The sequence below is a fragment of the Balaenoptera acutorostrata genome, chromosome 19 (assembly GCF_949987535.1).
Source record: "Balaenoptera acutorostrata chromosome 19, mBalAcu1.1, whole genome shotgun sequence".
NCBI lineage: Eukaryota > Metazoa > Chordata > Mammalia > Artiodactyla > Balaenopteridae > Balaenoptera > Balaenoptera acutorostrata.
In genome coordinates, this window is record NC_080082.1 from 24,430,028 (window position 1) to 24,457,070 (window position 27,043).

The 27,043-nt window shown below is 36.9% G+C and overlaps 1 protein-coding gene across 3 annotated transcripts in view; it reads left to right on the top strand.

Moving 5' to 3' along the window:
- The window catches only part of CDH8 (cadherin 8), a 367,969-nt gene that overhangs the window by 119,818 nt on the left and 221,108 nt on the right, over window positions 1-27,043 (top strand). For all 3 annotated transcript variants that reach the window (XM_007198048.2, XM_057535058.1, XM_057535059.1), the window contains one exon: window positions 11,267-11,561. In XM_007198048.2, the coding sequence (XP_007198110.1) occupies window positions 11,267-11,561 (295 nt within the window). The remainder of the gene's footprint in view (window positions 1-11,266; window positions 11,562-27,043) is intronic.

Genomic DNA, 27,043 nt, shown 5'->3' on the forward strand with positions numbered 1-27,043 from the left:
TAGATGACTGTCATTTGGTTATCCACTGTGTTCTTTCCCACTGTGATCTTGTCACTTTTTGGATAACAAGATACATCCTGTTTAGCAAGTAATGGTGATTACCACATCTGAAATCTATCTCATATTTTCAACTCCTATTAGAACTCTGGTTAATCAAGTTCTTTGCAAACACAAAGGGCATTGACACAACATTTTTATACTTTCTTTTTTCCTTTTTCCACAGTACAACTGAAGGCTTCACTGTAAACTGATCTTTGGATAATATCCTGAATATCTGTTTTAAATATCCATATCTGTTTAAAATCTACTTCTTTTGTTTGGCTAGTAATCCTGGGTGTCTTCTTTTAGTCCTATTCACCTTGCTTATATTGTATATTACTATATTGTCTATTTATTTTGCATAAAATTTCCCCCTCTCATATCTATATCTTTACTATCTATATCTATACATCTGTTGAGACAGAAATTTTTTAAAGAAATCTGTGAAGAGTGATCGTTTAGTTGAAAAGTAAACATGCTCCAAAGATCTTTGTCTGAGAATCTCTCATAATTTATAGTTGAACTCCCAAGTCCTATGTCTGCTTAACTGTAAGACAAGAAATAGGACTGTGAGAGAGAATAATTTGTTATGTTTTCCCCAAATCAATCTTTTAGTGAGAAACTCTGTGGTCCTTCCACCCACCTACTCACCAGTATGTCCATCTGTTCATTCATGTATTCATTCATAGTATTTAATGTGCTTTGGAACCTAAATGGAAAAACGGCTGAGACTCTTACTCAGCTAGCCATCCCTCTATCTATTATTTTTTATGCATGCATTTCCCAATAAAACCATCTGTCTGTCCATTTTCCTCCCCTTAATTCTGTTATCAACCAATTTATCCATCCATCCAATCATTCATCCATCCATCCACTCCTTGATCCATTCACCTAAATCTCTTTTTAGTATAGGTCTACAGTTACTATTCACCCACACTCTTGAGCACACAAGCATTTTTTCAATGGCCCAATGCACATTCATCACCCTCCCCCTACTTCTAGGCTTACAGTTTTTGAGTAACAAGAAAGAAAAACGAAGTACATTTTAAATACCTTACAATTTTATTTGTCGATTACACGTCACTAAAGCTGAAAAAAAGTAAAAACTTCCAGATACATATACTATCATTACTTCCTGAGCAGGTGAATAAGTACCAAATATGTGACTATATGCTCAATATAAGAATGCCCAATGTAAGAGTTTAAGCCACTTTGTACCAAGATCATTTGACTCAAGAAGTGACATTCTTGGGAGAAAATATTTGCCAATGAAGCAACTGACAAAGGATTAATCTCCAAAATATACAAATAGCTCAGGCAGCTCAATATCAAAAAAACAAAAAACCCAATCAAAAACTGGCAGAAGACCTAAATACCTAAATAGACATTTCTCCAAAGAAGACATACAGATGGCCAGCAAACACATGAAAAGATGCTCAACATTTGGAAGTGTATATATGTCAGTGCTACTCTTTCACTTCATCCCAGCTTACCCTTCCCCCTCCCCATGCCCTCAAGTCCATTGTCTATGTCTGTGTCTTTATTCCTGTCCTGCCCCTAGGTTCGTTAGAACCATTTCTTTTTAATAGATAGCTAGTGGGAAGCAGCTGCATCGCACAAGGAGATCCGCTCGGTGCTTTGTGACCACCGAGAGGGGTGGGCTAGGGAGGGTAGGAGGGAGATGCAAGAGGGAGGGGATATGGGGATATATGTGTACATATAGCTGATTCACTTTGTTGTACAGAGAAACTAACACAGCATTGTAAAACAATTATACTCCAATAAAGATGTTTAAAAAAAAAAAGATGCTCAGCATCACTAATTATTAGAGAAATGCAAATCAAAACTACAATGAGGGGCTTCCCTGGTGGCGCAGTGGTTGGGAATCTGCCTGCCAAGGCAGGGGACACGGGTTCGAGCCCTGGTCTGGGAAGATCCCACATGCCGCGGAGCAACTAGGCCCGTGAGCCACAATTACTGAGCCTGCGCGTCTGGAGCCTGTGCTCCGCAACAAGAGAGGCCGCGATAGTGAGAGGCCCGCGCACCGCGATGAAGAGTGGCCCCCACTTGCCGCAACTAGAGAAAGCCCTCACACAGAAACGAAGACCCAACACAGCCATAAATAAATAAGTAAATAAATAAAAATTAAAAAAAAAAAAAAACTACAATGAGGTATCACCTCACACCAGTCAGAATGGCCATCATCAGAAAATCTGCAAACAATAAATTCTGGGGAGGGTGTGGAGAAAAGGGAACCTTCTTGCACTGTTGGTGGGAATGTAAATTGCTACAGCCGCTATGGAGAACACTATGGAGGTTCCTTAAAAAAACTAAAAATAGAATTACCATATGACCCAGCAATCCCACTACTGGCATATACCCTGAGAAAACCATAATTCAAAAAAACACATGTACCCCAGTGTTCATTGCAGCACTATTTACAATAGCCAGGACATGGAAGCAACCTAAATGTCCATCAACAGAGGAATGGATAAAGAAGATGTGGTACATATATACAATGGAATGTTACTCAGCTATAAAAAGGAACGAAATTGGGTCATTTGTAGAGACGTGGACGGACCTTGAGACTGTCATACAGAGTGAAGCCAGAAAGAGAAAAACAAATATCTTATATTAACACATATATGTGGAATCTAGAAAAATGGTATAGATGATCTTCTTCACAAAGCAGAAATAGAGACAGAAGTAGAGAACAAACGTATGGATACCAAGGGGGAAGGGGCAGGTGGATTGAATTGGGAGATTGGGATTGACGTATATACACTATTGATACTATGTATAAAATAGATAACTAATGAGAACCTACTGTATAGCACAGGGAACCCTGCTCAATGCTCTGTGGTGACTTAAATGGGAAGGAAATCCAAAAAAGAGGGGATATCTATATCTATATCTATATCTATATATAGATATATAGATATAGATATAGATATAGCTGATTCACTTTGCTGTATAGTAGAAACTAACACAACATTGTAAAGCAACTATACTCCAATAAAAAAAAGGAAGTGACATTCTTACATTCACTACCAAGTAATGTTGCATGTTGAAGTCTAGTTGTTAGATGCATTTTTCTTGGAAAGCAGTTCCAGGTTTGGCAGAACCTATCATTGTAATTCCAAAATTCAATCTCCACAAGAATCCACCCTATATGCAGTTTTATTTGAATATTTTGGCTCCTAGAAGATATCATGCCTTTATTATCTATTGTCACATTTTAATCATTACAAAAACTCTATAGATAGGTTGTTAAACCTGTTATTAAAGCATTTTACAAATAAAGACACTGAAATCTGGGGAGATTAAGTAAATCCCTCAGTATCTTACAGTTTTTTCTATTTCTTATCAGGCTCTCATTCTGGTTCCCATAGTCTGAATTACTACTATATAAATCTTTGGTTGCCTTAGAGAAACATATTGACTTCCAACCCTGTAAGATTTAATATGTTAACCAGGATGTTATCAACATACATAAGAAAATATGTGTCCAATTGACAGGAGTTCATTGTCTTTTATTTTTTTTTACCTATGGTTGCTTAAATATCAGAGCCTCCACCTCAGTACTTAAAGGAAAAGAAAAAATCTGAGAATACAAAACTTAAGCATGCTAGAGCATTGTTAAGACCGTTTTTGTAGGATGGGCATACTTAACGCTATTTTGTCCCATGGCATCATTATGGAATTGATCCATCTAATTCTCCTTTCTCTGAATCCTATCAACAAGGATACTTTGGCTTCACTTGTGTGTGTGTCTTCATATAAAGAGAAATTTTGCTCATCATGATCACTTAAATAGTCGAAGTACTATTTATCATTGATACGTTGCCTTTAAAAAAATTGGGCTTGGGAACTTTCTTTATTGGAGTCGGGCTAAGAGAGATGGATTTGCTATAAGGCTGACACATCATGTTTCCAAACCTATAAAGCTGCGGTCCAGACAAGATAGTAGCAAATTTGCCAAGGTCATGAATGTTGGCTTGGTAAACAGCCGGCCAGCCTCTTCTTGTCAATATTCTCCATTTGCATTCCTATTAGTTGAGCATACTGCCTTTCTATTTCTATGTCTATACTCTATTTCAGACTTTTATAGGATGAACTGTACTGCAGGATTTCATACAAATGGCTTCTAAATATATATAGGAAATTTCTACTGCCATATAGGGACAGAATAGAGAGGCTTCTCCATTCTGCCTCCTTCTCATCTAGTGAAATAGGAGGTCCCCAGACTAACTAGGTATGCTTTCCTGGGGATCTCTCTAGAATTATGCTAAAATGTGTATGCTCTGAAATCTGATTTACTGGGTTACATCTGGTTCTGTTATTTGTTAGTCGTGTGAGCTTGAGAAAGTCCATATATTTACTGAACCTGTGCCTCTCATCCTTGTAAAATCACTGATAAGGTACAGGACGTTATGGTAGGTCCTGTGCAGACAAAACAGCGATTAGACTTTACTGAGCATTTGCTATGTACCATGTACAATGCTTGTTGTTGGAAGATTGTTGACTAATGTACCTAGAGGCCCTTTGTGGAACTTAACCATTTTAAGGAGTAGCACAAGTAATGCATTCCTAATTCTGACTATAATTTCAGGTCCCTGCAGCCAAAAACAGCAGTTCACTCAGACTTGCTTCCAATTTTCTATTTCTCTGGGCACCGGTCCCCTTGGCCACGTTAAGCTGTTCAATATACACATCAGCAGCTGACACGGAATGCAAAGACCACACATCTGAGATATCAGGACGCTACACATTTGCCTCCTGTAAAACATTAGAAATTTTTGTCAAAGTAGAGGTCACTTCCAGTGTAGGATGCTTTGTTCTAGTCTTTTAATCGGGGATTGTGTCTTCTTTAGCCTTTCACCCCATAAGACAAATTTAAGGGTCATTTGGTTTATATGAGAATGACTTTGAGGACTGTTATCATTTGACTGAATTATTTCCTTAGAGTGTATGATCACGAGAGTAAGTGCGTATTCCCAACTTGATCTTACTAATATGCTGGGGTGTTTTTATGTCTATTACCTGGCTTTAGTTTTATAATTTGTTTCTGCAAATTGTTAAGTGTGGAGTGACTGAGACATAAAGAACAGACTTGTGGTTGCCTAGGGGGAGGGGGAGCAGTGGAGGGAAGGATTGGGAGTTTGGGATTAGCAGATGCAAACTATTATATATAGAACGCATAAACAACAAAGTCCTAGTGTATAGCATAGGGAATTATATTTGATATGTTATAATAAACCATAAAGGAAAAGAATATGAAAAAGTATATATATATATATATATATGTATATATATATATATATATATCTGAGTCACTTTGTTGTACAGCAGAAATTAACACAACACTGTAAATCAACAATACTTCAGTAAAATAAATGAAAAAAAAAAGAGTGGCATGACTGGATGAAATAATTATTTAGATTTACTGATGTGGTATAACATTTCAGCATATAAAGGCATTTTACAAGTTATGTGGTCCATCCTAACATCCTCACCCCTCCTACCCCATCTCCCACCATCATATGATGCTTCGTTTACCTCTAAAGCAGAAGAACCAGTGGTTGTCTGGTTCTGCTTGAATACAATGATGGACTCAAACTCATTCTCGAATGGACCATTTCATGTTGGGTCAGCATCTTTTGTGAGATGTTCTATAGTGCATGAGAAGGCTGAACTACAAGTTAAAATAAGTAGATTTCAAGTCAAACTCCTGGTCCTTGTTGGGGAGGAACAGTTCAGAAACATGAAAGTATTCTCTTCTTATACCCTCTTGCACTTTTTCTTTACCGGCCCTTTCACTCTCCTAGTAGCCTAAATATGCATCTGATCTAGAGTGAAGTCCTGTATTCTTATCATTTAGGTCAAAAACTTATACTGTGTTAAGTTTCTGGTCCCATCTTTGATGTTAATTGGTTATAATTTAAGGATTAGATTATCCGTCTGTTCACTGACAGACTGATAGCCCGTAGCACAGTATCTCCCTGACAGGCACCTGCTAGATACGGAGAATACAGTGTAAGATTTTATTTTATTTAAGTGTGCTAGGCTTGCTGTTCTTTCCAAGGGAGAGTAGATTGATGAAAAACAGGCATCAGTGATAGAGATTCATGTTGTAGTGATCCCCGTTAACCCCTTTGGGTTTCAAAAGATGCTGATTCTCTCCCTGTAACTTAGACTTCTCTAAAGGCAGAGAGGAAAGTTGAGAAACTCTCTTAGGATTTCCTTTTGGAGGGAGTGGAACTTCAAAGTAAGTTCTGATGGCAGAGGTACCGATTTTCCGATGAGGTACTGATTTCCCCCATAGTTCACTGAATCCTATTCCTCATCACTCACTTTCCAGGAAAAAGTGGGCAGCATGGTAATTAAATCATTCTCTGGTATTAAAATAGGCTCTCAGAGGAGAACTTATCTTCTCTAGGCTCTACTGTACTAGGAGTGCTTTAGTGTCCTCAGGAATCTTGTAGGAGAAGGTAGAAAAGTAGTTTGTACTTTTTTTTTTTTTTTTTCTTTGACAGCCACAGGGGAGATAAGGGTGATTCTGTTGAAGACTTGGGTGGCGGGGGCTCTTATTCTGAGAACAGTGATGTGTGTATATTAGATACTTGTCTGTTGTCCATCTATTATTCATCCATTGCCATCCATCCATCCATCCACTCATCCTTCCATCGATGTTCCCTCTACTATGTCTCAGTTGTTTTGCTGGGGGCTACGGTTGAATGCATATTTGAGGGAACTCAAGGGCTTTGCGTTTAGAGTGGATAAGATTTTAGCTCACTGAACCTAACTTTTCTAAATTTCTTTACTCTCTTCTTTAAATTACTGTTTTGAAAATAAAACGAGGCAATGTTCTTTCCTTCCCTTCTTTTGCATTCACCTTACTTACTCCACAAATATTGTTTGAGCTCCAACAACATGACAGGCACCTTACTAGGCAGTTGGGAATGCAAAGGAGAGTGGAAATGCAAAAGCTTCTTCCCGTGGCTTTTAAAGTTTAAAGTTGTATTTTAATTAAGGGATATTTTGAAAATATATGAAAGATAGTGGAGGTGTAATTATATTGATACTCACAGTTCAACTCAGTTATGTAGCAGTCCCGTTATGATCCCTCAAATCAAAGACTTAATATGAATGACGGGGATCGCTCGTTGCATACCTGACACTCGGTGCTTCTCCTACAAAGCTGCTGTGAGTGACCACCGGGATCCATCTGGTTGTAGATGAGACAGATCATGGGTGCTGGGCTGAGCTTGGGAACCCAGATTGAGGTAGCTTTGTGAATTGGTGTCTAAGTTTTCCCTCTGACCTCTTTCCCTTTGCTTCTGAGACTTTTGCTTATGGGCACACACCAAGCACTGTGATTTAGTAAAACAAAACTATTATGATGCCAGGCTTCTTACTGAAACCTTGTGTTTATGGACTCTTGTTGCTTTATAGTCAAATGTGAATTCTATCTTGCCTTCACAACTCTGTGTAATCTGACCCCTGCCTTGCTTTTTATTCTTATTTCTTGCCTCTTCTCCTAAAGTCAGTGCTATGTTAAATCATCTTTAGCTTTTCTCACTTAGTATGCTCTCTCTTATCTCTGGATCTTTACCCATTCCCTCCCTCTTTGAGATCTGGAGTTCATCATTACTTGTTTGTAGTGGCCTTTTCTGTTCCTCCACACTCCACTTTCTGAGTTAAGTAAACTTTATATATGCACTCAAACCTTTAGAGCATGCATTTGAATCCAGGAAATTTCCTTTAAAGCTTCTGCTGTTAAGATCGCCACTTGCTGATAGTACATTCTATGGAAAAGTTCCCTAAAAATCTCTGAATCTTAACTGTTTCATAGGTGAAATGGCAAAGTGTCCTCTGGTTGGCTGTGAGAAAAACATTACATGTATACATGTATTGAATAAAATGTTTACCAGGTAATAAGTAGTCAGTACATGTGGTAGTAATAATAACAATAACAACAGCAAATATTTTCTGTTATTTGTTTTTATCTCCCACTAACCTATGGGTCTTTTTTTTTTTTTTTTTTTAATAAAGCGTTTTCTTTTTGTTTTTTTTTGTTTTTTTTTTGTTTTTTTTTTATTTTTATTTTTATTTATTTATTTATTTATTTATGGCTGCATTGGGTCTTCGTTTCTGTGCGAGGGCTTTCTCTTGTTGCGGCAAGTGGGGGCCACTCTTCATTGCGGTGCGCGGGCCTCTCACCATCGCGGCCTCTCCCGCTGTGGGGCACAGGCTCCAGACGCGCAGGCTCAGCAGTTGTGGCTCACGGGCCCAGCCGCTCCGCGGCACGCGGGATCCTCCCAGACCAGGGCTCGAACCCGTGTCCCCTGCATTGGCAGGCAGACTCTCAACCACTGCGCCACCAGGGAAGCCCTAACCTATGGGTCTTTGAGGGCAGAGACCATGTCTGTGTTGTTTGTAATCATATTTTGTGATATTTAATCAGTGAATGGATGAGGTCTTTTTGTACCACAGCCAGGCCAACCAGTCTTACCATTGCAGCCAGTTTGCATGTGGCCCTTACGCTGCTCTAATTAGCAGAAGCAGCTCTTGGGAGAGGTGGTCCTCACACTGTCAGATGATGCACAATGTGTGAAAATGTGGTGCGTTTGGGATACCTTTGGTACCATAATCTCACAGAGAGGGTCCTGGGGTGGGATAAGTTGACAAGAACAGTCTTGATGCATTGAAGTGAGCAGGTTTTAACAGATATGTGAAGACCAACCAAAAAAGCAGCAGCTTATCATCATGTATTCCGAAGCCTGAGGTCCAGACCTGGAGTTTTATGAGCATTTGCTGCCTGTAAATTGCTATTCTTACACACTCACAGGTCTTTTATTTGTAATGTCAAGTTGGTTATCTGAACAAGCCATGTGCAAGAGTGTGTGTGTGAGTGTGTGTGATCCGAATAACAGGATGAAATGAATGAATATAGAAACGCAGTACTCTGCCTTTCAAGATCATGAGGGCTCTGGATTTTGCTGAGATTTGCTAAAAATAAATTTCAGAAGAAAGAGGAAGCACACAGTGTTTGCTAAGAGTTTTTTCAGGATGGAATCTTGGGAACTTTTCACTCAGCTTGCTACTGGGCTTTATTATAGTGTTTTCAGATAGTTGTATATAGTTGAGGATGCTATGAAGTAAAAATGGTTTTAGTTATTGTGCATTTAATGTGCCAACTTCCATTTTTCTCTATTTTTCAAATAGATCATCTCAGATTCTAAAACCAATTCTGCAGGGTAGATGTTTTATCCCCATATTAGAGGCAAAGTAACTGAAGCTCAAATAAATGTGTTAATTTCTCCAGTTTATATAGTTAGAGAGACCTGAGTCTTAGCTTTGTGTTTTTTCCAAAACCTATGCTTTTCCCTTCTCCCTCAGTTATTTCTAAACACAAAGGATCATCAAAACCTGGGAGTACGATACGTTTTAGTAATCAGAAGCTATTGATAAATGTAAGGAAAATATGGTGCAAAATAAGTTCTAATATAAGTAATAGTAGCAGCATTTTGAATGTCTTAATTTTTGATAGCAAAAATGTGATGGGCAAGAGTGACGCATATCAATACCTCTGTGTCTCAGGAATGCCTGTATATGAATGGAAACATCCATGAATCATATTTTATTCAAATTTTTCTTTTTTAATAAAAATGCTAATGGAAATGTTAAAATGCACATAAATTAAAATGGTCATAAATTAGGATTACTATCATATTAATGAATTATAATCCTACATTCATTAAGATAAAGTGGCATTTCAATATTTGCTCTTGTTAATAAGTTCAATACAATAATGAAAGGGATACATTTTGAGATTCGGTAAGTATTTGATGTAATCTTATGCTTTAACTTTTTAAAGTATTCAAAAGTAAAATAGGAGATCTAGATGCATTTGGATGCTTTGTTGCTGTTTTATGTCTTTTAAAAAAATCTTTGCGTTTATTGAGGCACTAAATACAATTTAAATTGGCAAAGAACACGATCACTGAATGAAAGTGATCCCAAGAGAATGCAATGTCTTTTGAGTTTCTAGGAGTTTCTTTCCACAAGACTTTTTTTTCCAATATATACGTATATATATTTTTTAAGGAACAAGTGTTTGAAATCTCATGGTGCAAGAACTATAACTATACTGGCATTTAAGTAACTGAGTTAAGCTGAAAATATGTACATTTAAGCAGTATTTTGCAAATATAATTCAATTAATTTTCCTTTTAAAAATACAAACTAAAAATATATATATTCTTGTTTTATTTTAGTTTTTTTAACAGGAGTCAACATAGTATAAAAAAGAAGCACCATATATCAGGAGTCTCCCTCTAAAGAATAAACTGTGAAAATTTGAAAGCCAGGGATTCTGTTTTCCCCAGTACCTACTAAAATGTTTTAGGCAGAGTAGGTGTTCAATAAATATTTGTTGCCATGATCTAAGATGGATCTGGATCCCTGCTGCGAAGTTTTCATTTCTCTAAGAAGTCCCATTTCTGGAAAATATGCTCCCATAATCTGGCCTCAGTCATCTTTGTAAAGTGGGAATAATTTTCCTGGACCAGAAGAATTGTATAAATCAAAGAGGAAAAAAAAAAGCCTTACACAAACATAAGATCTTAATATATATCAGATTATTAGAATTATTTCTGTTTTTATGAATATAGCAGCCAGATCGGAGTTGAATTTTAGGTCTACTACACTTGAGTCCACCAAATGGAAACCTTGGAGATGTTATAATATGCCTTGTCAAACTTCCCTTTTCCCATGTTTCATATGAAATATTCTAACTCAGTGACTTTTGGAAGAAATAAGGGGATTATCATATGAGAAGTGATTCATATAGCTCTTGGCACACAGATAGTAACCCATAAAAGGTAACTAATAATAATAACTTTAAATAAATGTATTAACAAATTGAAAAGAATACATGTATTTTTGTATTTTCTCCTGGTCTTTTTATCATTCTAAATGCATATCAGTTTATACTGAACAGGCCAGAGTATATTTTTAAAGTGTTCAAACATATTTGTCTGAATTTCATTATATTTTACTTGATATGCATACAGTTGCATAGACTCTTTGTACAGCTACTGTTAGCAGAAATTGATGAAGTTACAATCAATGTAGAAAGAAACAACTTTATATTGAAACATGAAGTAGTAAAACATACTTTGCAAATTGCCACATCACTAACCAATGTCCCTTTTCGTTTTAGTTACATACAGACCTGGATCCTGGGAGCAAAAAAATCAAATATATCCTATCAGGCGATGGAGCTGGGACCATCTTTCAAATAAATGACATAACAGGAGATATCCATGCTATAAAAAGACTTGACCGAGAGGAAAAAGCTGAGTACACCCTAACAGCTCAGGCAGTGGACTGGGAGACAAATAAGCCTCTTGAGCCTCCTTCTGAATTTATTATCAAAGTTCAAGACATCAACGACAATGCACCAGAGTTTCTCAACGGACCCTATCATGCTACCGTGCCAGAGATGTCCATTTTGGGTATGTATGCTTCCAATTTCACAGAACTATTAAGAATCATCTTTAAAATAGCTCCTGGCATCAGGGATAGTGTGTGGCTGAATAAAAGACATTTATTACCGTCTTATCTCTAATTTGCATTTCCAAATCCCCTTTTTTGGCCTCAGTTCCACAGCTCAATAGCTTTAGTCCCTTAGTAATAGGAACTGACGAAGCAGTTTTATTAAAATATCTCTCCTTACACGACAGTACTTCAATAGGCTGAATTTGTATTCCTCTCATAGACCTGTAGTTCGAGTATTGTTACTGAGGCGGATTTATCAAGATTTGTTCCAACATGCCAGACTAATCCTATTGATATTTTCTTGATGTTTAATTATTTGTTTGTGTATATTCACATGCAGATGCAGCACACAGAGAAGTAGAAAACCGTCTAGGTCTGTAGTCAGCAAGATATTGGATTGAGCTGGTGGGTCGAGTCTAGAGTGAATTAGGAAATCACAGTTACCAGAGGCTTCTGAGCTGTGGCCATCGTACTTTAACCGAGCTTTTTAAAGGAGCATTGCTATCACCAATGACTCACTCCCAGTTTTTCTGAGCCATTGAAATATTCATTATACTTTACAGAACAGAATATATTTCAAAACATGATTTTCTACTTTTTCCTCCCCTTTTTGGATTTGCTTATCTATCCCCAGACTCTGGCCTTGATACAGGAAATCCCTGACCCCAGACTTTATACTAGAATAAAAGGTATTTTAGAGCTCTTCCTGGTCTGACAAAAGTAGTAGGTAGGATCCAAAATCCAGGGCATTAAGATCACCAAAGTCATTCCTAAGTGTGCAGTGGATGTAAGGGATACCCTAGTTTGTTTCAAATTGCATTTAAGACAACCTATAAGGATACATGCTATGCAGCAAAATCACATAAATTAGCAGCAGGTGAACAAGATGTGATAAATAAAAAAACACAAGTGGAGATATAAATTGAAGGCCAAAATTAAGTAAATAGTTGGCTTCATTTGATCTCTTCTTTCTTAACCCACAGTATAACTTTGGTAGATACACCCATTACAGCAGCAAATCAGAACTGATCTCAGGTCTTCACATTTTACCCATGTATTTCTCCTGCCAAGACTCTCCTTTTCTATCTCTTTTGTGAGGAATCCTACTATTATTTATTTTTTCCTTCTTATCAAAATCAAATCACTCCTCTATGGCTGGCTGAAATGACACTTTTTCTAGGGAAACTTCTAGGTCTTTCTAGCAGGAATTTATCTCTCTACCATCACTATTACCACAGAAAGAAACCCACAAAAAGCAAAAACACATTCATGTTTGTACTTCTTTTAAATTCTGACATGTAAACAGGGACTAAGAAATACTATATATTTTTTCTCTCTTTTTATTTTCCTCTTATTTGATCAACTTATTTAGGGGAGAGAACTTGCCTAATCCATCTTTTCATTCAGGTTTGTGTAAGATGGTTTTAAAGGACTATTACCAGCTATAATACATACAGAATACTTAATCTTAATTGCTAATGAATGAAGAACAGGAAAGCTGCTATTTTTGCCTCATTATTATGATTTCTACATCTTAATGGCCAAGTCTATATCTATTTATTGTAAATGTGTCAGAGGCTTCCATTCCTGTGTGTATGAGTCATGTGCCTGATAAATATGTTGAGAAAAAAAAAAGCCCCAAAACGTCTGCAAGCTTCAAGGTCAATTTCAGCTAAGACAAGGAATTTAATGATAGTATTAGCTACATAATGCAATGTGTATGTGCACCTATGCATTTTTCCTCCAAAGTTTTTTTCTTGATAAGAGTGTAGCAACTAAAAGAAATAATCTACACTAACTTACACAGTTATTCTAAAAAATGCTTAGCTTGTGGCATCTCTTCTAAAAACCACATGGAATATGCTGCAGTTGAAAGTGTGGGTTTTGAAGTTAGGTGGATGAAATTTTGAATCCTGGTTCTATCCCTTATTATCTGGTTGACTTTGAAGTTCAAGGAGGTTAAACTGTTTCTTATTTTCCTTAGCTACAATGCAAAGTTAACAATTTCCATCTTGCTTTCATTGTTTGAGAACTGCGTGATAAAATACAAAGTCAGGGTGTGTCATAAATAAGTGTTCAATAATTGGTTGTCGTGGTTTTAAAAATTATTTTTATTAATCGATTTCCCATCGTACCTTTGGACCTTTCCTCTGTATCGATTTTACAGAGGTGTCTGGTTTCTGTTTGACTCCAGCCTCTCTGGTTAAAGAGAGGCAGAGGCAGCTGCAATATTTTATTGTCAAGTGTGAATTATTCCCTTCATTTCCATGAAGGTGAATATCAGGATGAAGGTCGGCTCCTATCTCCTTTCTCTCCCCATTACCACTGTTCTCTCCCAGCCTGTCTCTTCCCTCCTCCCCTCCTTCCTTCTTTCATTTTTCTTCCTTTGCTACTGCAGAAATGCCAACACCTGCACCTGTACACCCTGAAGAATGCCAGCAAGGACTGGGGGATTTCATTGTGCAGAAAGTGAAAAATAAAATTCTAATTGAGAAATTTACCAATATTACATTGAAATGAATGTGATATTCAAGAACTGTCTGCCAGTTGACAAGCTGTCAAGACAAAACACACATATATATTTGCCCAAATGGCAGCCAAATTATTTTAGAAATATCATATTTGGAAGCTGTAGACAGAGCTCTTTTATATTCTACTGTGAATTTCAGAACTTGATGAGAATTCACTTCTATAGCAATACCACATAAAGAGTGATGTGCAAGCTTGTCTGGTTTTTACTATGGATCCCAAACTAGCATCGTTGAAGTTGGTTTTTCAGTGAAAATTTGCCTACATTTATTAAGTTCCAGACACTTTAAATAGATATTTTTTTGCTACTGGATATTAGGGTGAGGGATACTTAACCCTGATTGTGTGTCCACACCTGGGTTCAGGTAAAATGAACTTTGTATTTAGCTTCGAAGTAGAGTCTCAGATTATTTGACTGCAGATTTTCTACTTGTGTTAGTGACATGACCCATCTAAGCCTCATCTTCTCTATCTGTGTAGTGTGCACAAGCATCCCTACCTAAGAAAGTATGTTTGGAAAAATTCAATGATTATATTTAAATAACTTAGCATAGCATAGAGTTGGTGCTCAATTGATATTAGTTTCTTCACAAACATCCATTTTAAGCTACTTCTGCTAGTATGATTCAATAAATTGCGTATAGGATATGAATGCCTTGGTCAATGAAAAATTGCTCGACAAGCCTTAACTTTATGTTTCGCAGTTGTACATGTTGGAATGAAGCCTATTTTATTCAAATAGTATAGTAGTGAAGATGGGAATAAAAGGATCAGAAAGCCAAGTAGGGCTTAAGCTGGTGGGCATGATTGCATTGTTGAGTACACAGTTATATAAAACACAGCACTGGTGATTTTCTTAGTTTTCTTTGAGATTCAAGGCTACTCTCATGATGATCAATATGTATTAAAAAGTTGCTATATCCCCAAAGCTGTGTTAAATGCTTGCAATATTCACAACAATCCTACATTAGTACCAATGTTAACTTCTCTATTTCTCTTTATTTTTAATCAGAAAACATAGGGGAAATAATAGCTAATCCAAATCCAGATATTAAGTGGGAGAACGGATTTAAATTCAGACATCTGGCTCTTCCTCCCATGGGTTTAACCAGGATGCTGTACTAATTTTTGATAATATCTCTAGAGAATTTTGTTTATATATGCCCTATGATTCTGCTGCCTATTTATAATAGTTACTATTTTTCCAAGGTGGAAGAGCTCTTGAGGTCAGCGTACTTTGCAAATTAAATTGAGGAGCTGAGACAGGAGTTGGACAAAGAGAAGTTTGGGTGAAGTATTACACAGTGTTTAAGATAGGGCTATAAGCACATTAAAAATGTAAGAACAATACATCCCATAGAAATTCAAATCACAATAAAATTAATTGAGAGCCATGTGGTGACTAACTGGGGCTGAAGTGCTGTTAATATGTTAAAGATAAAAACTACAGAGAGTAACCGGGATTGACTCTGGATTTCCTGGTAGTGAATGCAAAAAAAGAATGCACTCTCCATCAAAAAATATTCATCAAAAAATCAGAAGGTCAAGAGAGTACTTAGTAAAATATATTTTGGGAAGGCAAGTCTCACTGCTTTCCAAAGGCTCGTAACTGAAGAGGTCGAGGCTGTCAGTACACAGTACGCAAGTGAACTTACTCTACTTGAAACAGTAACTCAGCCAAAAGGAAAATGCCAACATTTGAAAATAGTTTGTGTTGTCCCTTCTATGTGTCATTCTCACTCTCCTGTCTTCTCTTACCGTTAGTAGTATGTCTTTTCTTTGTAATTTTGTTCTTTTATGGTAAAAGTCTTCAAATCCTCTTTTGGAGGAAGGCCCATATAAAATACATTCTATTTCTTTTGTGTTGTTCATTATCTTTAATTTGGAATAAACTTAATCTTAGAGAAAAGTTGCAGTTGTAGTCCAAATGTATTTTTCCTGAACTATAAGTGAGTACATTGCTGCGATGATGCCCAATTACCATGAGATACCTCAGTCAGTCTTTCCTACATGGGTGTTTTTTCTACACAAGCACAACACAGCCATCAAAATTAGGAAATTAATAGTGATACACCATTGCATTGGATGCACAGACCTCAGTCAAATGTCTCCAGTTGTCCCAGTAAAGTCTTTTTATAGTGAAAGGATCAAATCCAGGACCCCACATGCACTACCTCAGTACCTCCAACTCTAAAGCAACACCACCGGGTTCCTTCTAATTGTTTCTTTTTCTCCAACAGTGAGAACCCTATTTCTTTACACTCAATATATTTGTTATTTGGATCATCCCTCACTGCCATAGTAAGTGATTTCCATTTGCTCCCTCTGCCCATCCCCTGACTCCCTGACACAAATGTTTATCTGCTGTTCCACTCTCCCTCCACCTTCCTGCCTTTCCATGGATTCTTACCTCGCCCAGACATGCCTAATGGCTTTTGGAATGAAGTGTTCAGGTGGCAGGCAGACAGTCAGGAATGGAGGCAGCAACTATATAATACTCTCTACTTTTATTCTCCTGTATATTTCATTGGTTTGTTATTATACAATAGACCTATGGCAGCATCTTCCAATCTGTGCTCAAAATAGATCTACTGAAACAAATCAAATCAAATTTAATTGATAAACACTGAATTAAAAAAAGTGAAATGCTTTTCATACTTCAGAGTCTTTAAAGTATTAATATGCCAGAATTTGATAAATGCATATTATATGCCCTTTGGGAAATTCAGACATTTATATGATCCCAGAAACTATTTTTAAAAAGTATCTTTCAGAGCTGCATAATTTTATACTATAAAAGCTTTACAAACACATGTCTAATGAGAAGAGATTTTTGAATCTATGTTAGGTCACATGTTAATTTAGCACGCAGCTAAATAGTCAAATTTTCAATTTCTAATGAGCAAATTAAAAATTATGTTGACTGTAGCTTACATGGATTAGCTTGTTATTCTTGTCACTGCCCGATACGTATTTTCATCCCATATAAAGAAGATTCCCCAACTAATAAAGAGATTCATTTTCATATTTTGTTATTATTAAAGAAACAGTTTATGTCACAGAAGCTTAAAAAATCAAAGAATGTTCATACTGACAAACTGTCTTAAACCTAACATACGTCTTTTTTATAATTTAGAGGTTGTGGCTTTCTTCCTCTCTCTCAGCTAGATTTTAAAAGGATTTGGCAGAATTTCTCTATTTCAAAGGAGAGATGCAAAGTGAGAAAGGGAAAAACATATCTTGATGGATTTGATTATCTTTTTTGTCTTATTTGATTCGGGCTGACGAACAAAATTGGAATTCTTTAGGAAAACATGGGCGGGAAATCATGAGGATTGAAATAAACACTTTTAAAAGAAATCCAGCTGCTCTACCTGATATGAATGCCTGTAACAGCTGTGGTTCCAAAACTCTAAGATGGGGTGAGGATTATGTAGTTTCTGTTCTGCATAAGGAAGGTAAACCTCCAGTAGGAATACATAGACAGTTGGTGTAATAGCTGAATCTTGTATCTGTGAAGCAGTGATTTCTGATATGTGGATTTTAGTGATTCCCAAAGGTCTCCCTAAATGATCTATGGCTTAGAAATTACTGGAGTATCCAAATGGGAAAATTATTGGCAGTTAACTGTGAGAGGTACCTAAAACGAATTAGCCTTCCAAGAGCCATTATGTTATTTCTGCACTGTGGCTCAGAACAAGTTTGGGGTATAATGATGGGGATATAAACAAGGTTTATTTGAATGCCTTCTGTGATGAGAAAACTCCTTCTATCAAATTTTGCTTTAATGCTTACTCTTCTGTACTCTCTAAATTATAAGATGATATTTTATTAATCAACTAGGTGATAATGCAGTACTATAATTAATTGATTGTATTGTCCCTAATGGGATTCTTACTATTTTTAGGTCAATTCATATACCTGATGTCTTTAATTTTAATGTTCTTTGGGCTAAATATCAACCCATAAAAATACATGAATGCAGGTAGGATAGCTTAGGGAAGTTATTAAGAGTATATAGAGAGGAATTCCCTGGCGGTCCAGTGGTTAGGACTCTGTGCCTTCACTGCCGGAGGCCAGGTTTGACCCCTGGTTGGGGAACTAAGATCCTGTAAGCCTTGTGGTGTGGCCAAAAAAAAAAAAAATATATATATATATATACATATATATATACACACACACACACGTATATATAAATCCAACTTTCATTCACTTTGAAAATAGTTAAAATTCTAGAACTACTCATTATAGGACTGGCTCAGGAGCTTCAGACCCACTCCTGTTTTGGGGTTTCATGGCCAACATAAACTAGGTGTTTTCAATGGTCTCTTCTTGTAGATTTGGTCTGTCGACTTAGGAATTTCATATAAATACTAGAAATCTTTGAATTCTTTCTAGAAGATGAATTCTCAATCACTAGCCAATAAAAATTTTTCAGAATTGTATAAATCATGAGAGAATGTGATGAAATACCTCATTTGATTTTACAAGTTGTAATGTTGGTGTCACTTTTGTCCTATATAATAGAATAGTACAAAAATATATTTCAGTAAGTTACATAAATACCTTAAATTTGAACCTATTGAAAACAAATTTAACACTCTGCCCCTAACTCCATCCCCACTGGTGAACAGGGTTACTCCGTGTGGAATGGGATTAATTTAGGGACCTGTATCTCCCATTCATGAGTATCTCATAATTTGAATTGGTGTTCTAGAAGGTTAAAATTAAAGCATTGACTCAGCATTAACAATATCTAAGTGAAGAAGCAACACTGACTATATATGTCAACCTGTGCCTTTAAACCAGGTCATTCCATCAATGTACCAATTAAACAGTGGTTTCTAAGCCTGTTCATAACAGTAGCTAAGGCTAACATTCTGTTTCTTTCCTTCTTATTTTTTCCCTCCATTTTCTCCCCTGTGCTCACTCATTAGAATTAAACTCAATTGGGTTAACAATTTGATTATCACATTAAGCTCAATTTGATTATCCTAGTGTCTCTTTAAGTTCTTCAGAAATATGTCTTCTACTCACATTTTGATTCTTCCTATTTCTGGATACATTGGGTTACCTCTCTGGAAATTACACCAACTTCCCTGTTGCCAGAGAAAGTTCCTATGGCGAATAATACTTCATCCAGGTCTACCGTGAACCTTTCTGAAAAGATAAGACATCTACTGCTTTCTATTCAAGTAATCTTCTGTACTTGAAATACTGAAAAGTATTCTCATATCAGTAAACCTGCATTTCTAAGGAAAATCAAAACGTTTAACAAAAACATTGATCGCAGATGGAAAGTTGAGAAACAAAGGGGGAATACTACCCAGACAATTCCATGATCCTGTTGTCTTTCTATCTCTTTGTCCTCACCTAAGAATTAATATTTTAGGATTCAACACATTTATTGACTCTAGATGCAAAAGGACAAATCATTCTTAAGTTATTCAAGCCATGCTTGTGTCTAGAGCTCTGTGATTTAGCATCAGTACCCACAGTGTTACAAGTTTTGTTACATAGCCATTTCAGGAAATCATGAATTAAAAGGGGCTAGAGAGAAAAAGCACATAGAGTTCAGCCTTTGCCCACATTCGCCTGTCAGAGAAATGAATCCACTGCATGTCAGGGCAGCTCTGAAACATGCATTTGTGAAATCCTGAAGTCTTGGCTGAAAATGAATGTGGGACACATTTGTCAATATATTTTTGGTGTCTGTCATGCCCTCCTCGCCTCTCAGAGCTGGTAGGGGTTCTTAGAGTCTTTATGTATTAATGTTATTTCTTTAATTTTTATATTTGTGCTTAATGGACTTAATAGTTGTACTTCCTGGATTCATTGGACTTGGAAATTGCCATTTGAGTTTTAGACCCAAATTGCTTTTATTCTTTGGTTATGTAGCAATCACAGTTGTGTGAGATATGTGCCATTTTTCCTATTCTCCTTATCAGTAATGTTACATAGAGAAAAATATGATGAAATTTAGATGGCAAGATAGTTACATGCATAGACAGGCAAATAGATCAATACTTGCATGCCTCAGAGATATTGCCAGTTGGGTTCTAGACCACCACAATAAAGCAAGTCACACAAATGTTTTGGTTTCCCAGTGCATATAAAAGTTCTGTTTATGCTATATTGTAGTTTACTAAGTGTGCAATAGCATTATGTTTAAAATATGTACATACCTTAATTTTAAAATATTACTAAAAAATGCTAACCATCATTGGACAATGCAGGGTTGCCACGTACCTTCAATTTGTAAAAAATGCAGTATCTGTGAAGGGTGGTAAAGTGAAGTGTAATAAAATGAAGTATGCCTGTAGATAAAAGATGGTAGAGAAGATATACAAGCTGTTAAAAGAACGGAGGATAAAGATAAGTATGTAGATATATGGAGGAAAGAAATTTAAGTATGTATGTGTATACATGTGTGTGTATTTGATATTATAACTAGATATCCTAAAAAAAAAAGACAAAAAATTGTTACATCCTGAGGCTCTAAGTGAGGACATATGGATTGTCTCAGACGCATCTCTCCAATTCTAAGGGAACAAGGTTTTATTCCTTGTGTCTGTGCTGGAAGAGTTTAAAGTCAGTATAACCATATTTGTGCCACTGTTGGAGATGATTTTATTCATTTTTTTTTTGGTCAGGGGACATTACACCAAGGAGTCTTCTCTTTATAACCACGTCAGACTTTTTGGATCTCATCATTATCTGCCATTTATGAATGTTTGCAAGCCACAAGAGTGGTTTGAGTTCAAGAAATACATGGGGGTAGGAGAGGGGGAATTCATCAAATAAGGGTCTCTGGAATAGGTGTTGAAATGCCTATATGTGTTTCTTCTAAAATCCAAAGCAATGTTATTCACTTAAGGTTAGCACAACGAATAATTGTTTTATGACTACATAGAGATTAATATTTTAAAAGTTTATTTTATGCCAAACACACTATTCAGGTACATTCATTTAATCGTAACAACAACCTTATGAAGTGAATTTTATTATTCTTATTTTTAAGAAGAGAAAACTGACGCACACAAGCTTAAAATATACTCAAGGTCTTATCATGGGTAAAAATAAGAGCTCCCGTCAGACATGCAGAACCACTAACAGTCCACAGAGTAACGGAGGAGTTATTATAGGGGTTAGACCATATAAAACAATAGAGATGATAGAAGAGCTCTTGTCTCTGCATCGGGTGATGTAAAGGAAAGCTGGAAGTGAAGTGGAAGAGACCAGGAATATGCTGGAATCCAAAAGGAGCCTGTACCTGGCTCTCCCACCTCAATTTTCCATGTGGCAGATAACCTGCAGGAGAAGCTGATGCCCTTTGTCACATGGCTGTGCATGGACTTGGCCCGGGACTTGGACATTCTGAAGGAGCACATCTTATGGTTGCTGAAGGAGCTGTGAGTGGGATCCTGCTCTGTGCCAACATGGTGAGCTTGAGAATCTGCTGAGTCAGACATGTGCTACCCTAGTGCCCAGTACCGTACACTGACATTTTGTCTGTCTTCTCCACTTCTGCCTTCAAAATCGCATGCCAAACCTAACCAGGACAATACAGGGAAGGGAATTCTAGAAATATAATCCCAGTTTAGCTAAACTGATAGAGAACAAAGCCATGACAGATACACTTTATTTAGTTTCTATTGTAGGTTAGGTACTATGGAAAACATTGTATAGATTTTTTAGAAAAGAACATTATATATGTCAAGTATTATCATTTCACATCATATATTATATAAGAATTATATGTCTTATAGGTTACATGTTATTATCATATTTTTCTGTTCAACAAAACTAATTTTTTCTGTTTGACAAAATTAATATGCTGAAGCTCTAACCCCCAGAACCTACGAATGAGATTGTATTTGGAGGTAGGGCCCTTGAAGAGGTAATTAAGGTTAAGTGAGGACATATGGGCAGGCACTAATCCAATCTAACTGGTGTCCTTACAAGAAGAAGGAATTTGGACACACAGAGAGACACCAGGGGCACATATGAACAGAAGGACAACTGTGTGACAAGGCAGTAAGAGAGTGGCCATCTGCAAGCCAAGGAGAGACCTCAGGAGAAACCAACCCTGCCAGCACTTTGATCTTCAACTTCTAGCCTCCAGAACTGTACAAAAATTAACTTCCATTGTGTAAATCACCTAGGCTGTGGTATTTTGTTACGGCAACCCTAGCAAACTAATGCAGTTTGTGTGGCCAGATTTACTTAATTAGGATGCACTAGGGTCAGAATCCAAAGTCAGAGACTTATTAAATGGGGTATCAATGTTCTCTCTTCTAGAGCTATTGTGTCCCTGTATCAGCCTTGACTTAGGGTCATATCTCTGGATACATATGGAGTGAACATCTGTTCCCAGCTATGGAATTTTTAAAAGAATAGAAAATCATATGCTTAAGTGTGTGGAACTTCTTTTGGTTTTAAATAAACTTTTTTAGTATAGTTTTAGATTTATTGAAAGGTTTGAAATTATACAGAGTCCCCATATACCTCATACCCACATTTCACTATTATTAACATCTTACAGTAGTATCGTACTTTGTTAAAATTAATGAACCAATATTGACACTGCATTTTAACAATTGTGGTGAGTACTGGTCAGGTACTTTTGTAGAATTTCCCTCATTTGAGATTTGTCTCATGGGGTAGAATATTGGGGAGGAAGACTGCCACTTCATCACATTATATCAATACATACTATCAATAGGATTTATCCCTGTTGATGTGAACCTTTATCACCTGGCTGAGGTATTAAGTTTGTCAGGTTTCTCTCCTGTAAATTTACGCTTTTGTTCTGCTTTCTACACTGTACCTTTTAGAAGGAGGTCACTATGTGCAGCACATACTTAAAGAGTGGGAAGTCATACTTCCCCCATACATAGTTATCTACATTACTCATGTGGATTTCTTGTGCATAGGTGATTGTCCTTCCCTCCTTCCATCCTTCCTTCCTTCCTTCCTCCCTCCGTCCCTCCCTCCCTCCCTCGCTTCCTTCCTTCCTTCCCTTCTTTCTTTTATTTAATCAATAGTACTCAAGGGTTATTTTATACTTTCTGTTATAATCCAATGCAACTTTATTTTCCTGCCTATTTTTTTTTTTCCAGCTTTGGGCATTGGGAGCTCTTTTAGTTGTCACCTGTGTCCCTTCCACATACATCCATTATTTTTTGGTTGCTTTTTAGCACTTATATACATTCTTACTTTCCTACAGTGCATGATCCTTCAGGTTCATCTTGTATATTTATTGCCCAACTTCTAGAATTAGCTATACCTCTAAGGAGCCCTGGTTCATTTTATTGGGGTATTAGAAGCCAAGATCTGAGTGCTAGGTATACTAGTTGCTGCTGGGTTGTCTTTGATTCTAGGCCCTCTCAGATGATAGAGGGAGGACAAATACATGTGGGAGGGATGTATATATATACTTAAGTTTTACAAATACAATGGTAATATAGTTATAATATTTTGTCACTGTTTGCAATCCATCTTGGGAAGCCCCACATCCTAATTTTTAAAACATTTGCATGTATTAAGTTTTACTTGTGCTGTAAAGTTAGTTCTAATGGTTTTGATAAGTCCATTGTGCCACGTGTCCATCATTACAGTATCAGACGGAATAGTTTTACTCCCTGAAAAAAAAGCCCTTGAGCTTTACCTGTTAACTTCCTCATTCCCTAAACCCCTAGTATCCACTGATCTGTCTACTGAATTTATAACTTTGTCTCTTCTAAAATATCCTATAAATGGAATAAAATAGTATGTAGACCTTTTACTTAGCAACATGCGTTTAAGATTCATTCAAATTTTTGTATGGCTTGACAGTTCATTTCTTTTAAACACTAAATAGTATTCCATTGTATGGGGGTTACCATAGTTTGTTTATCCTTTCATCTATTGAAGTATATTTTGATTACTTCCAGTTTTGTGTGATTATACATAAAGCTGCTATAAACATTCCTGTTCAGGTTTTTGTTTAGAAATAAGTTTTTAATTCAGTTGAAATACCTAGGAGTATACCTGATGTATCACTCAGTAAGAGTTGAGTTTTATAAGAAATTTTAATTGATTTAACCAAAATATTTACCAGAAAGTCCTATCAGTAATCTGTAAAACACTGTAAAGATATCCCTTGTTCGTTAGCAGGCAAAAACTATTGTAGAAAACCTAGAATAGAAAGCAATTAGTTAATATAGAGATGAACAGATGTACTTGTATGAGTTACAATGATCACACTGTAAATAGGAATTATCTTAATATGCTGTCAGATCTCCATGCCTTCAGGAAATGCTGCCCCAGAGGATTTTTTATCTTTCCTTTCTTCTGATCAAAATGGGTCCTCCTGTTTCTAGTCTTTGAATATGTGTTTATGGACACTGTTCGCCAAGTTATCTCTACCATTGCTACTCTGCCTATTTCTGCTTTTTGAAAGTTTATGCAAAAAAAAAAAAGAATGAATACAGGAGTGAGCATCTTGTAGTCAACAACCACCTATGGAGAACCTTCCTCTTTCAAGGCTGTAGTGAACACCCACCTAATGTCAGCCAAACTCACACTGTGTTTATTCTCTAGTAATGGTCCATCTCCCCTTTGGCAGTATGGATAACCACCAGCCAGTTTGTGAAGTGTTGCTTCTTTTTTTTTTTTCTTTGAAACATGTTGGCTCTTTAAATTTATTTTATTTATTTATTTATTTATTTATTTATTTATGGCTGTGTTGGGTCTTCGTTTCTGTGCGAGGGCTTTCTCTAGTTGCGGCGAGCAGGGGCCACTCTTCATGGCGGTGCGCGGGCCTCTCACTGTCGCGGCCCCTCCCGTTGTGGAGCACAGGCTCTAGAGCGCAGGCTCAGTAGTTGTGGCTCACGGGCCTAGTTGCTCCGCGGCATGTGGGATCTTCCCAGACCAGGGCTCGAACCCGTGTCCCCTGCATTAAGCAGGCAGATTCTCAACCACTGCGCCACCAGGGAAGCCCTGAAGTGTTGCTTCTGTTTTCAAACACAGGTAGACATTTCACCAATCTAGTTCAATTACCTCAATCCCAGGCATTTGCCATGGGGACTGAGAAAATACTGAAATAGTATTTTTCCAAGCAGCTCAGTGTAAAAATTTGTGAACTTAGGAACCATAAGGTAGACATCATCCTTTCATGATACATATTAGAGAAACAGAAAAACTATGTTTCACATGTTGGATTTCTTAGTCTCTGGTCCTAGAAACACACTGAATCTCAGTTCCCATCTCTGGTTTCCATGATACTTCCATCTCTCCATATATGACAACTCAAAAAGGACCAGGTGGGGCGATACTATATTTCTTAGAAACAAAAATTTCCTAAGAAATATAAAATTGTCTGCTGGATGCTATGGGTGCCAGTGAAAAGGAGTCACTCAAAGAAATTCTGGTCTATCAGAGTAGATGTAGAAGCGTCTTTCTTCTTGGCTATGTAAACAGTGTATAAAATGATAAGTATTTATGCCCACTGGGTGTGCAGTTTTCTCATTATACGAACCTAGAGAATACACTGTCACTCTTGTGTCTTCCTTATAAAAGATCCTGGCTCTTCAGGGCAAGGCATCGTATGGATGGATATTAATAATGTGTCGTGCGTATCTTCATAACATAATAAGAGGTTTTTTTTTTCTTTTTTCTTTTACTGCCATTGACTGCTGCCCATATAAAAGCAATGAACTGAAATTTAAATCCTTGGGAAAGTTAGAACCGGAGTGGGATATGGGATATCCCTCTGCCTGGCTTGTAAAAGGGCCATGCATCTCCTTGAACTGGGAGAGAAAGAGACATTGAGAGAAGGAATATTCTGAGTTCAGTCCGAAAAAAAGACTCTTCATGCTGGGTGCAGTGTCTCTCTTCCACCCATTTATATTCTCAGATCCTATTAATGGATGTAAGATAACCTACAGTCTTCTGTGCTTTGTTCTTTTTTAAAATTAGTATTAAAGAAAAACTAGATGATCAAGACAGAAAACAAAGGGCAAAATTCATTCCTGAGCATGTCTTTATTGTCTTTTTCTCACCTTGACAGCATCATCTGAATAATGATAATCACCCCAGTATTTTTTTTTTTTTGTATTGCTATTCCTGTGTAATTATTAGGGCCACTGATACCATTCGGTGACAATGAAATAATATCAAACATCCCCCATTCATTTGTGTATAGGTAACAAGTTACAATGTCAAAGTTAAATGAAAAGAGAAGTGCCAGTATCCATCTTAAGAGCTGCTCTTATAGTGTCTCACAGCTCCAGTCAGCATGACACAAGTGCACTGTGAGGGCCTTTTCGGGGACCACACAGCAAGGGAAATAAGACCATGTGATGTGAATCTGGCATCATCGCCACTGCTTGATGTAACACTAAAGGCATGGCTAAGTTAGACATTTTCATAAGCGTAGACAGCAATTCTTATTTCTGTTCAGGCTTTCCTACATTTTGGCCTTTTCTTGTCCCCATACATATTTTTTAATTATGCACTGAAGTGTAGTAGCCACACAGTAAAATGCGTATACTATAAGGGCACAAGCTCACAGACCCAACAGATGTGTAATCAGCACCCAGATAAAAAAATCAGAAGAGTTCCAGCACTGCAAGATTCATTTTTGTGCTTCCTCCCAATATCCTCACTTCTGTAGGCAAAGAGGAGTTTTGCCTGCTTTGTGCTTTATGCAGCTGGACTCATACACTGCTTTTGCTTTTGAGTCTGGTTTCTCTCAACACCCAAGCTTGAAACCAGGTCTACCAAGTTTACAAAGATTGGTGAATGAACCAGTGAATATATTGATTTTTATATTTACTTATCTCCTTTTGATTCCTCTCCCCTCGTCCCCTCTTTTCTTTTGTATTCTGGAAAAGCTGGAGGCTGACTTTAATATTAGGTATGTTAT